The 13550-nt window shown below is 42.1% G+C and overlaps 1 protein-coding gene across 1 annotated transcript in view; it reads left to right on the top strand.

The window, feature by feature from the left end:
• HDAC9 (histone deacetylase 9) overlaps positions 1-13550 on the top strand; it is a 504774-nt gene that overhangs the window by 363971 nt on the left and 127253 nt on the right. The window contains exon 17 of the mRNA XM_056857023.1: positions 10323-10430. Within this exon, the coding sequence (XP_056713001.1) occupies positions 10323-10430 (108 nt within the window). The remainder of the gene's footprint in view (positions 1-10322; positions 10431-13550) is intronic.

Below are 13550 nucleotides of genomic sequence, written 5' to 3'. Positions count from 1 at the left end.
CAGCTCACATTCCTGTCACCAGTGGCAATCAAGCACAACTGATTAATCAGTGAGCTGTCTGAATGCTCAAAACCTGTTTGCGTCTATTCACAGGACTAAGCTACTTACAGCCATCAGAAGCCAACTCCCAGCTGATGAGGGATCATCTGGGAGTTGGCTTCTGATCTCTTGCTGGGAAATTTTGCTGTGTATGCAGCAAAGTTTTTAGGTGCATGTCTGTGAGGGAGCCAAAGAACAGCTGATTGCAGTGATCAGCTGGAAGTTGTGATCTTCTGATCTCCAATCCTGGTAACCTGGCTATGTCTCTGTCCCAGACTCCCTGAGATGAAGAAAATTTGAGGGTCACCAGAAGCCCAGCTGATTCGCCTTCTCTTTTTCACACTCCAAGCTGCCAGCTTGGGTTGTAGAGAAAATGAGGAGATTGTTTCTGTCCTTCACAATCCAGGCTCTCAGTTTGGGGTTGTGGTGGTGGGGAGAAACAGATAGTTTTCTTCTCCTGACCTCAAGCGGCCAGCTTGAGCTTCAGCGAAAAGGAGCTTTGGGCTGCAGGGAAAAGAAGCCACCACTTTCTTTTCCCCCTTTTGCAATGGGGAAATCAAAAGCTGACTGCTTCTGTGCCCCCCCCCCCCAAGCTCAGAGGGGTGGAAGCAAAATTATCTCTTCTAGTTTTGTAATGGGGACATCAGAAGCTAATTGTTCCTGATCTCCAACTTCTCTTCATGTAGCCGTTTTTCAGAGGTGGGGTAGATCAGAAGCCCATTTCCAGCTGATTCCCTGGTCAATTATTTCAACTTCTGACAAACAGGCAACTGCAAACTTGTTCAGTAGGTGTTTGAATTATTTGATACAAGTTGAACATATCTTTAATTGGCTCACAGTCTGATTGTGAGAGTTGAACAAGGATTATTCAACTGCTGAACAGGTTCACTTAGAAATCTGAAGTATCCCTAATTTTATTGCAGTAAGGAAAAGCAATGTAGAAACAGATGAAATAAATAAGCAGAATGGAAGACAATGGACTGCAGTTGCTTGGTAGCAATGCCATCTGGATTCTTTGCATGAGAACACATGGCTAATGAGGAAACAGGTTAAGTGAGGTGAGCATTTTCAGCAGGAATACCCCCAAACATTACTTTGCTATGATAAGCAGACTTGTACACATGCTCTGGCATGCTTTGGGATATTAATAGGGTGCCTCAGTTTTTGATCTACATCTCAGCTGCTAGGAGAAGTAACATGGGTGCATCACCCTGGAAGGAACATGGGATCTGAAGATTAGCATAAGGCCCCATATCATGTACAAATAAGATAGTCCTGTTTTATAATATAAATGTAATAGTAGAAGAACCCGGTGCTACAGAATATTTCTTCTGTTTCACATATAATTTAGCTGTGTGATGTTTAAGAAGGAACCACCTTGCTATCCAAAAATAACTTTTTATAACTGAAAGGGATGAAGGAACAGTTATTCATTAAGGAGACTCTGAAATCCCAATGTGCATATCGCTGCATTTTCAGCTATGGTGAAATGAAACGAAAGTAGACATGCAAGTCATACATTTTTTTTAACCATAGCAAAATGCAAGGGAGGATGTTTCCAGTAATTTCACATGAATAAAATTCACTGCAATGTTAGACATATTTGCTTGAGTGTAATCCTGCTGAAATTAATTAGACTTACTTTAGAGTAAATAAGCTTAGCAAGATCAGGCTTTTAGAGCCATTTTCTGGCATAATTGCAGTTTGAGCAGATCCACATGGTAACAAATGTTTAGATGTTCCCACTTAAAGGTGGAATACAACTAGATGGAAGAGCATTTCAGCTGTACTCACATGGCAATGGCAGTAACATTTGAACAGCAGCAGGCATATGCTTGGGATCCAGCTAGCTCTTCTGGAGTCATGGACTTCCACCAACATGCTCTGGCACTAACGTATTCCCAGAATGGCAAGCGCTCTGTTGGCAGTCTTGTGTAAATGCCACACACGATTCTTAAAGACAGGAATGCTTTGGGGGAAAGGATTTAGTTTCTGCTTTCTTGCCAGTAAAAAAAAAAAGTGTGTGTATGAAGGAACTGTATTTGCTCTGGAAACAAATGGCAAAATGTGAGCCTCTAAAAGCTTTTGTACCTCCAAAGACACATGGATTCAGTAAAGAGAACATAAATCACTGGGTGACATGACAAATCCATGATTTCCAGAATTACTTCTTATTTTTTATGATCTGCAAGCTCCTTCTACGAAAGCTGACAATTTTTCTAACTTTGCTAATACTACTTTTGGCTCAGTTATATTTATGGCTTCTCACCATAACATGTGCATGCAGACTATCCCTGTCCTGAACCTTCTATATCCAGCCATAATTTGTGTACCATCTAGACACTGAGGGCAGAGAGAAACCTCCTGAAGTCAAAGAGGAAATGGTTTGTGTCATCTAAAGCACAAGCAAGACAAAACAAAAGATTGATAAATCAGTGGTTAAACCACACTGCCGTTCTAAACAGGAGGTGCTGAGATTCAAACTTGCCTGCATGTTGTACACTCTCATCTGCAAGCCATGTATACTCCAATTCCAGGGTCTTCCCAGAGACTAGGGTTTACCTAAACGCCCTTCCCAGCCATCATTGCACAGCCCAGGCAATGGTGACTCAACCAGCATTCTTTGTTGTGGGTATAATGGTCTATGGAATGGTATAGTATAGCCTGATCTCGTCTGATCTCGGAAGCTAAGCAGGGTCGGTACTTGGATGGGAGACCACCAAAAAAGATTTTGCAGAGGAAGGCAATGGCAAACCACCTCTTCTTAATCACTTGCCTTGAAAACCCTATGGGGTCACCATGTCACTTACACACATACATGATGCTTTCCACCAGCACATAAAACACTTACCCGAGTTATTTGATGTTGTGAGAACAGCAGCATACCCTGGGTCATTATACCCAGCATGATTGTATTTAGTTACAAGACTCTTGGGAGAAAAAACCTGGGACAAAACTTATTCTTATGCAATCGAGCAATAATTGCTTACGTCTAGTAGGGTGTTTTTCTCCTTGGTCTTGATCACAGGTCAGACTCCTGAATCCACAGGATCATGATTCAGTAACAAGCTGAAACTAGCACGTATATACTCAGAAGGCCTGTTCACAAGTTACAGCGCACACATGTGCAACCCATGTACAGCATACTGTTGATTTTTCGTTATACATCTCTCGAGTTGTTCTCGTTACATTCAATTCATGAACAGCTGAACATGTGATTGGAACCGCATATTTATCAAGGTACTGCTCACTGGTTTCATTTGTAAATACATGTTGGCTGTTTCTTACAAAGAGGTATGGGTGCAGGATCTATGTACTTTCATTGTAACATGTGAACAGGGCTAGAATATGAGGGCTGCAAAACTTTGAGAGACTGCTGTTAAAGTGCTACTGCTGAAAAGGACAGTGAGACGCAACTCTGGAAAACTACCTTCCCTACCACAAGCGCACAACCTGGAGACTAGGCATGCTTTACTACTCCCTTGGCAAGTCAGAAGAAAAAGGCAGAAGCTGTAACTGCAATGCTGTGAAAGGAATAGGCAAAGCTAGCAACTAACAGGCCATGTAATTTTCAGATCTCCGCAGCTTTGTTGTGGCATGGCCTGGAATCAGATTTTTTGCTACTCTGGTCCTGTTGCTTCTAATTGATACCATTTCACCTTCTACAACCTCTGAACCCCTGCAGATGCTTGGCAGATGTTGAGGGATTTTGGTCATTGCATGTCTGATGGCTAGGGTTGCCAACCTCTAGGTGGTAGCTGGAGATTTCCCCGCTATTTCAACTGGTCTCCAGCCAACAGAGATTGGCTCACCTGGAGAAAATGGCTGCTTTGGCCATTTAACTCTATGGCATTAAAGTCCCTCCCCTCTCCAAACCCCACCCTCCTCAGGCTCCACCTCCAAAATCTCCAGGTAATTTCCAACCCAGAGCTGGCATTGTAATATACTAATCCTCCTTTTTCCATTATAGCACTGAAGAACAAGGCAGCTGCTATACTGGGATGGGAAATGGTTCTTTATAAACCAGTGCGATACAGTGATCACCATATTAATAGACTAGGATCGGGGAGACCTGTGTTAAAGCCACCCACCCACCCACCTATGATTCTTAGGCAAAGAGTACAAAGAGAGTTTAATACGGTCCAAGACCAGCATAAAAACATACCAGATATACATACATAACACATATAAAAGTGCATCAAGTGTGAACCCCTATACCATCTTACAATCTCTCACTCATAAAAGCCGTTAAGCACTTAATTAAAAATATTAAATGTTTAAAATTAGTATAAATATAAAATCGCTCAACCATTAAGTTCAACCCATGCACGCCTGGTCCTCATTGCTTGCCACCCAAATTTGGCCACTTTAAAAGTTATCTCCATATCTTTGTCTGAGAGCATGTTAAAAAGACTAAAGGCTCTGGATCGCCCTGGGAGGTCCGATAATACAGAAAGAATGGCTTCTCGTATCTTGTTGTAGATTTTGCATTCAAACATAACGTGCTCGAGGGTCTCAGTACTCCCATCAGAGCAGGGGCATAATCGTCCTGCATATGGTATATTTTTGTATCTCCCTTCCAAGACGGCTGAAGGGAGTGCGTTACAACGCATCAGGGTGAAAGCCCTCCTGTATTCTGGCCTATCTAAGTGGGAAAGGTAAGACATCGGGACCACGTTGGTAAGAGTGCTGCAATTGTAGCACATGTTTTTGATTCTGCTTAGGTCATGCTGCCTTTCCACGTCCAGAACTCTTTGCCTGATCAGGGCTCTGGCCTGTGGATAGTCCATTGATAGGAGCATATGATTCTTAGGCAAAACACTCTCTGTCAACCTTATCTACATCACAGGATTGTTGTGTAGACAAAATGGAGGGGGGAAGAGCCATGCCTGCTACTTCTTGTAGTAAGGGTAGGGAAAATGTATCATAGCCTCCCCCCAGTTATCATAGCTTCCCTGCCGAGAGGTATAGATTGAATGGCTTAATTCCTCTTTCAGAAGGCATTACATATGCCTTTTACTCCTGGGGGGAGGGTGAATCTGCATGCTGTAGGTTGAAATCCAGTAGCTTACATGTGGGATAAATGCAAATTAATTTTTATTTAAGTCATTCAGTCTTTTTTAATAACTCCATATCCACTTTGGGGACAGGTAGTTTAATTTCTATCATCTGTGGCTTTACTGAGCTCTAGTTTTGTTACACATGCCAGTGATTGAGCTATGTTAACTGTATTGGGTGGGGGGGGGGGGGGACTTGCAACTACTAGATTCATTCAGGAAACTCCGAGTGAAGTAAATCCATATGTGCTTTAAAAATCTGAGCCTTCAGAGTAGGTCTGTGTATTCTGGCTTGTAATATTGTCATGAATGATTCTGCCTCTTTGAAGTGTTGCTGACGTATGAACAATGTGGATGCTGCCTCAACATTTAGTGTGGCTGTATTTCAAAAACAGCTTTTTAAGAAACTGGTTGAAGCTTCTTTTTGCTAGGTTAACTAGGGTTACCAGCCTGAACTTGGGAAATTTCTGAAGATCTGGGAGCAGTGCCTCTGGGAAGGAACTCAGTGAGGATGTAACGCCACAGAGTTGACTCTCTGAAGCTGCCATTTCCCTGGGGGAACTCATCTCTGTTATATGGATATCAGCTGTATTCAAGGAGAACTCTAGGCCTTACTTTCAGGGTTATAGGGAACCAATATAATGTTCATGGTGTAATGTTGATGACAGTTTCAAAACCTTCTTAAGGAAAGTCTTCCAGAAAATCAAATTACGCTAAACACAGAGGAAGGATTCTATAGATATAATCTACACACCTGAACTCAGGCCACAGATTTCTGCTGAATTTCCAGATTCTTATATATTTCATCCAAATTGGGGGATTTGCCAGAATTCCTCTTCTTACGCCTACAAAAGGCCGAGGTAAAGGCACGATTCAATCATTTCAAAGGTCCAACCCTGAAATCCTAAGCAGAGCTACACCCTTTTAAGATCAATAGACCTAGACGGGTATGATTCTGGTAGAGACTTTGAATAGGCTATCATAGTTGTGGCATGGAATGGGCCTTCCCTTCAGCAATAGGTTTGCCAGGTTCCTCTTCGGGTTTTTGGGTGGAGCCTGAGGAGGGTGGGGTTTGGGGAGGAAAGGGAAGGGACTTCAATGCCATAGAGTCCATAGAGGTTGGCAACCCTACTACAGCAAGGAGGAATAGTTTGGGAGTAGAACCAGTGCAGCAGGGTTGACTCTAGTGTGGATATCAACTTGCACAGGCAAGTAGAACCTTTTTGCCAGTGCTTGTAAGGCATCAGGGAGACTGGCTGAAAGAAGCTCACTGCAGAATCTAGTTGGGTTCCTCTAAAAACAGTCTGGATTCTTTTTAACAGTAGAACCCTAAAACCTAGCCAGAATTCCATCCTGTTGAACATTCAGTAGGCACTGTAACAAATATGTAGGATTCATTAGGGAAATCAACCAGTATGATGGGTAAAAACAGTCTCCTGTTAACAGGAGATGCATCTGATCTCTATTCACAAAATAACTATGTAAGTGCCATTACTGAGGTTGCCATAAGTCGGTTACAACTTGATGGCACTTACATAGTAAGGAGGGAGGGGGGAAAGAATAAGCCTATCATGGACTGTTTCAGAAGAAGAAATTTTAATGCCTACTAAAGCTTCCATGAAATGGAGATGCTGAGAATTTCGCCATGAACACATTCAAGAATTCCATATTCAAGACCATATTCAAAGGTATCAATTAGACACGAGTCAATCACCTGATCTGTTTGGTTCATACCAAACAATCATGGATGCATGCCAAATCGATTTGCATTGGGTTTTTATAAACTCGAGCATTTGCAAAGATGCTGCTGATTCAAACTGACCAGTAGCTATTAGCTCAGGGGAAAGAAAGAGCATGTGAATGAAACTTGGCTGTGAGAGTTGAAGGTTTACTTAATTGGAAAATACCAAACAGTTGTATGTCCAGTTTATTTACTGGACTGAAAGGGAAACACTGGATGCCTGGCAACCCTATTTACTATATGGCAAGTCCTTGAGCCAGAGGTTTGGCAAGTCCAGGATCATATTGAGACCTATAGAGCTCATATCTGTCACATAAACTTTACTCATTGGCAAGATTACTCTTCTTAAATTGTTTTACCAAGGGAGGAGAATGGGGACCAGGGTTGCCAGCCAGGCAATAGCCAGGAGTCTTGGGGGGTGGGGAGAACAGGGACATGGGAGCACCATCAGGTGATGGCATTATATCACTTCTGGGGAAAAACTGGAAGTAATGTTACATCACTCTAGGAGTCACTGTAAACTCTGTGGTGAAACCATAGAGTCTCCACCAATTCCTAGAGCAACATGATATCACCTCTATGTTTCCCCCAGAAGCAATACAGCATCATCAACCTGCAGCAATTTTAAAGTTTTTTCCTACTGGTGGGCAATGAAAGCTGGGGTGGGAGATCTCCCACCTTCAGTAGGCAAATGGCAAGCTTAATGTGGACTAAACCAGGATTAATTGGCTCCAGCTCTGCCCTCTGCTTCGCCAACCCCGATGGGTGCCAGCCAACACTGATTTAGGGTTGCACTGGAAGTTTATTAACATCACGAACTGCCAGAAAAAAAGAACACAGCAACAGGAATGATATTTCATCTCTGGCTTGCTTTTAGTTTATGCTTGTTTCTTGTATATTTGTAGCCAAACTAGTCAAGATGGAAGGAGATCTGTTACTGGATCTGCAGAGCTTTTAAAAAAGTTTAAAGCAGCCATGGAGGGGCCTGAACTGTGTTGCAAAAACTGCCTGGGATGGTAATATTTAACCTGTTCTTCCTAATTTAAATTGCCCTTGAAGACAACTTTTATTCAGGGTTTTCAAAAGGTTAAATATCCTTTCCCCTAACCTGATTCCCCTAACCCTCCATTGAATGTGTAAAAAATTTCAGGAGATCCCATTATTCATGTCCTGCCTTCTCACCTTGTTTTGTCTCCGCTGTTTTTATCATCAGATTTTATGGTGCTGCCTTATAATGTTAATGTATTAGGCTGCCTTTTGCACACTGCCTTGAGCTATTACAATGAGGTGGCATAATTATAAAAAAAATCTAGAGAACTAATCCCCCCCCCCCACCAGCAATAGTTTTTTGCAGGTACACACAATGGAATGACAATCTGGAAAATGCAACTAAAATAGCCCAACAGAGAGGAAATACATATGGATTCAACAAGCCAGAACAAAGACACAAATAAAATGTGGTGTGGATTCTGGTTGTGCTTGTAGCCCCAAGCCCTCTGGGTGTAGTTATGGCTCCCATTTCTGCCCCTGGAGCTATTTTTCCATGCAGAAGCATTTAAAAACACCAGCTTCATGTACAGTAGGGGGCATTTAAATATACCAGGACAGGTGGGAACCTGCAAGGACTTGTGGGGTGAATTCCCCTCCCCCCCACTATTTCCTTTTCCCTCTTCCTTGAAAACCTCCCCAGCCTCTACCCCTATTCTGCCTTCCCATTCACCAGCCATCCAACCTTTATCTTCTCCCCATCTTCAGTTTTTCAACCTTCCCTATCCCTGAGATCCTCTATCCAGGAAAACAATGGTCCGGTTGTACAGTGCTGGTTGCCAGGGCAGACTCAGAAGCACAGTTGCACACCCATTCCCCCCTGTCTCAACTTCCCCATTCTATTTCCTCTTTCCCTCCATGTGACAACTCCCACATCCTCAACTTTCTCTGCTTCCTTCTCCACCAACCTCCCTATTTAGTGATGTGGGAGGACAATAGCATCATTCTTTTTGATGGGGGAGCTGTGTTATCCTGTATCAACAAAATAAAACAGGAACCCAGAGACACCATAGAGACTAATAAAAATGTGTTCTAGCATAAACTTTTGTGAGCCACTTTGTCAGGTGCATGAAGTGCATCATCCTAATAGATGTGCAGTTCATGCATCTGATGAAGTGAGTGCTGGCTCACAAAAGATTATGCTAAATAAATGTTGTTAGCCACTAAGGTACTGTTTTTGCCATTCTTTCAGTTATTCATACTGATTCAGTATTAAATTTGTATGTAGACTAGATGAGATATGCTATATGAAAATACATTTGGCTACTGCATGCTTTATCAAATATATCTACATAAAAATAATGCAGACTTAACCCTGTGCTGTGGGCAAGCTTCTCTCAGCTTCAGCCCCATTCCTAGGTTTGCCAACTTCCAGGTACTAGCTGGAGATCTCCTGCTATTACAACCGATCTCCAGCTGATAGAGATCAGTTCACTTGGAGAAAGTGGCAGCTTTCGCAATTGGACCCTATGGCATTGAAGTCCCTCCCTCCCCACACCCCGCCCTCCTCAGGCTCCGCCCCAAAAATCTCCAGGTATTTCCCAACCCGGAGATGGCAACCCTGCCCATTCCCCAAGCATCACCCAAAGGTCAAAGTATGTAGGCTGCAAAACAGGTTGCAATATCAAGGGGGTGTTTGATCCAGACAGGTGATCATTAGTGCATTCAAAATAAAATGTATGTGATTACTATCTAGTAGGCTTCTACAGCCTTCATTATGAAATATAAAGTCCCGGGAAAGATCATGCTCATCTTATTTCCTCAACTATTTCCATCACACCATCCAGATGACACAACTATCACTTGTATTAGCTGGCCATGGGACATAGGAGACACTCAGACTCCCAGAAATCCCAACTGCCGTGTCTGCCTGTTCACATGCTCTGAATTATCGTATGGCTACCAATTCATATTAGAAGTGCCTTTAAAATGCCTCTTACTTACAGCATGTAAACTGTAGTTGTCATCCCTTCAAATGCATCTGCCACAGTTGAGTTCATTAAAATGTAGCATTTCTGTAAACTTTGTTGAAGCTTTTGTTCTGTTTTTTTGCAAAAGCCCATTGTTCCCTTAGAAGTAAGAAGATGTAGAACGTGTGTTGCATCGAGTACTGTGGCCTGATGTCTAAGGGCTCAGAAGAACAGCTCAGATCTGGCCTATGTAATGCTGTTTGTAATGAGAAATCTAAACAGGGAATGGCAGTGAGGCATGACAGGAATGTGTTTCCATTGGAGAAGTCAGTGTAGAGAAAAAGTATAAGCAAAGCCATGTCCAGAAGGCCTTTTCAGCTGGCCAAGACGGAAGACTAATGTTATTGTACATTGGCTGTCACCCTGCCAGCCCTCCCTCACTGATTTGTTTTCTCTTATACTCTCCCCCTCTCTTTCCCTTTCTTTCTCTCTCCCCCCCCCCAACCTCTGTGCTGACTGTTTGCTCAGGTGGACAGTGACACCATTTGGAATGAGCTGCATTCGTCCGGTGCTGCACGCATGGCTGTTGGCTGTGTCATCGAATTGGCTTCCAAAGTGGCCTCAGGAGAACTGAAGGTGAGGTCTGGGTTGCATTGTGTGTGGGAAAACGAGGGAAGAAGCTGAAAGCGATGTTGTTGTTCTGGGGTTGAAGGAAGGGGAATGGAGAAAGGCAAATGGGGAGAATCGTGGGTCACAAAGGTGTGTTAATCTAAATAGCCTTCCCTGGTAGTCGGGAGATGGTTTATTGCTCTCAAAAAACCTTCAAGGTTGACAGTTTGCTGTCACCACAATACTACGGTACTGTCGAAGTTATTTTAATCTAGAGATTAGGTACCCGTTGTCCATGTTAAAATGATAGAGGGGGCATATAGATCTGGTGTGCTGTTCTAAAATTCCCTCTTTGAGGTGATTTTATTACTGAATTGTAAATATAGCCTCAAAATGCCACCCAAAGTGAAGAAAAGTAAATAAGGGACCTGTGGGCTTTGAAGAAAGAATGGGATTGTTGATTAGAAGGGAAATGGTGCAGAGAATGCCTTTCCATCAAACACTCTGAACACTTCCCTCCTCCCTCCATTTTTGAGCCTCGTCCCTGCATGATCTGAAAAGAATGAGGCACAAGCCCTAAATTATTCTCAGTCTAAACAATTTATAAAACCAGCATGACAGACTTTGACATTTTATTTGGTATTTTAACAACCATATTGAAAGGTAAACCACGTACAGCCTTGAATACTCAGTTACCCCAATAAACATTGCTGGAGCTAGCATATTGTCAACAAAAATGTTTATTAACTTTTTAGACCAAACAGCGATAGGGTTTGTCCAAAGCAGAAGTACATTGTTCAGATGTGACAACCAATGTTACATTTAAATTGAAATCAAATGATTGGTATGTAACTTTCTGTGAATTCTCACAGTTTGATTTTTATTTGTTTTATTTTTTAAAAAGTCTCAATCTCTTCTTCCCCATCATTGATGGATTTTATCAGTGGGTGTTTATGAATACTGTACGTGGAGGTTAATGTGCGGGAATCTTTAATTTTACCACAGGCTATCTATTGACTGCAAATGTATTTCATAATTCATCTAGATCTATTCTTTGTTTACTACTTTATTGTATCATATCACTGTCCTGCCTTCTTTTTTAAAAGAAAAACTCAAGGTGGTTAACAAATTCAAAATTGGGAAAAGGAAGCCAATGGAAAGGGCTTTGCTCCTGAACAGCGGCTAGCGACAGCTATAGTTCCACTGAAGAGTGGTCAGGTGACTGTTGGACAGGAAGGCTGATGGAAGGAGCCCTGCTTCACCCCCCCTTCCACAGAATGAAGATGAATATTTTGAGGCAAGAAATAGAAATACAAAACACCATCCTGCACCACTTCCACCTTCCTAGTAATGCAAAACATGTGAGATGCCATACTATTCTGTTGGTTGCTGTGCCCCACAAGCAGCAGCCAATGAAGGATGGGAGAACTTACATCACAGTGAGGTGACATCACACATTTGATATTAATAGAAATTACCAGGGGAGAAAGAAGGAGGAGATGAAGGGCTCCTGGTTTTGGCAGCTGCCACACATCTGCTATAACATCTGGTTCTGATGTAAAATTCAGACCCTGATCTTTTAAATGTGCTTCAAAATTCTGCTGGAATCAAACACATTTGTACTTAAGATACATTTGAAATCCTGAATGCAGAGATCATTTCGAACTCCTGAAAGCTATAACTGAGTTCAGTTGAGAGGATAGAAAGTGGGACCTGGGAAACCTCCTGGTGCTGTGGTAGACTTGGACCCCATCCAGTGAAACCTGAACTGTATTAAACAATGTTTGCTTAAATCCCAGCGATTTCAGTGTGACAGGCATATCTAATTTTTTTCTCGGTTTTGCCTTTTCTGGCCTTGAGGAAGTTACGACTCACTCAGCTTCAGTTCCCCAATTATAAAATGTAAAAAAAGAAAATCTATCTCTTCGGGTTGTTGTACATAAACAATAACAATAATAAATCTTAAACAGTGACTCAATATTTCATCCCTTCCTTAAAGTCAACTTTAATATAAGCTTTTCAAAACGGTGGCAATTTAAGGACAGTGGCTTGGATCCTACTCAAGTTTTCTACAGTGGAAACAAGGTGATTTTTGACAACTTCCCTCTCCTGCTGCAGCTTTCCATGCCCCCAGAATTCCTGCCCCATAGGTCAGTTGACCCCCGAGAGCACTGTGAGGGCTAAGTGAAGGATTAGCAAAAACCATCCCCGCTTCCACAAGTGGAAAATGTAGGTAGGATCCAAGCAAGAAACATCACACAGTGAAATAACACATTTTTACATGGGGATGGTCCCATATTCAGTGCTTAATACAAAAGGGGTCTTGGGTAATAGCAGATGAGGAGGACTTTTCTGGGCCTAACATCATGACACACAATGTGGTGGCTTTCTAGCTCTGTAAAGAACTGGTTATTACCAGCTACGTGGTGTGGCTACGATTGCCATATTTAATATTCTTCATATTTTAATGGTTGCAGAAATGTAGTAACAATCACTTCATCACATGGCCAGTGTTATACAGTACCTAGAAAGCTTTAGATATGGGTAGGTGAAAAAAAACACATTGCTTTCAGAGGATGTATATATGAGCCACACGCCACACGGTTAAAGCCACAGTGCAGTAAGTTTTTGTGGCCACAGCGCAATGTGCATTTGTAGGAAACCATTCTCTGTTGGTTAACTTGCATTCTCAAAGTAAACGAATTTAGACTTTTTTCAGGTCCATATTTTCTGCTTTAAAGTACTGCTGTGGGGAAGACAAGCCAATTACACTTCTGTGTCTTTAAACAATGTAGGCTTCCCTGATATATCAGAATTTAAAAGGAAGGCTAGATAAGAATAATCAAACATGCTTTATGGGCAGTTGACACAACTAGGATTTGTTGCAAGGTCTTAATGGCTTATCTTTCTGGATTTATGGTGTTTTTCACATGGTGGATTTACTCTTCACTGTTTATCTCGGTGTAATGACGAGCTTAGAAAAATGAAGTTGTCAATCAATCTTTTTCAATGGCCACTGAAGTAGTGGCAATGAAGTAGTAGATGTGTGCTTTTTTTCCTTCCATATTTATTCACAGTTTATTTTTAAAAAGATTTAAAGGATTCTGAGCGGGATGTCTGTCTGGAGTTGAGTCTTGTAGATTAATG

The sequence above is a fragment of the Euleptes europaea genome, chromosome 11, assembly GCF_029931775.1.
Source record: "Euleptes europaea isolate rEulEur1 chromosome 11, rEulEur1.hap1, whole genome shotgun sequence".
In the NCBI taxonomy this organism is placed as follows: Eukaryota; Metazoa; Chordata; class Lepidosauria; order Squamata; family Sphaerodactylidae; genus Euleptes; species Euleptes europaea.
Note: the sequence above shows the minus strand (reverse complement) of the source record. Positions and strands in the feature narration are given on the sequence as shown.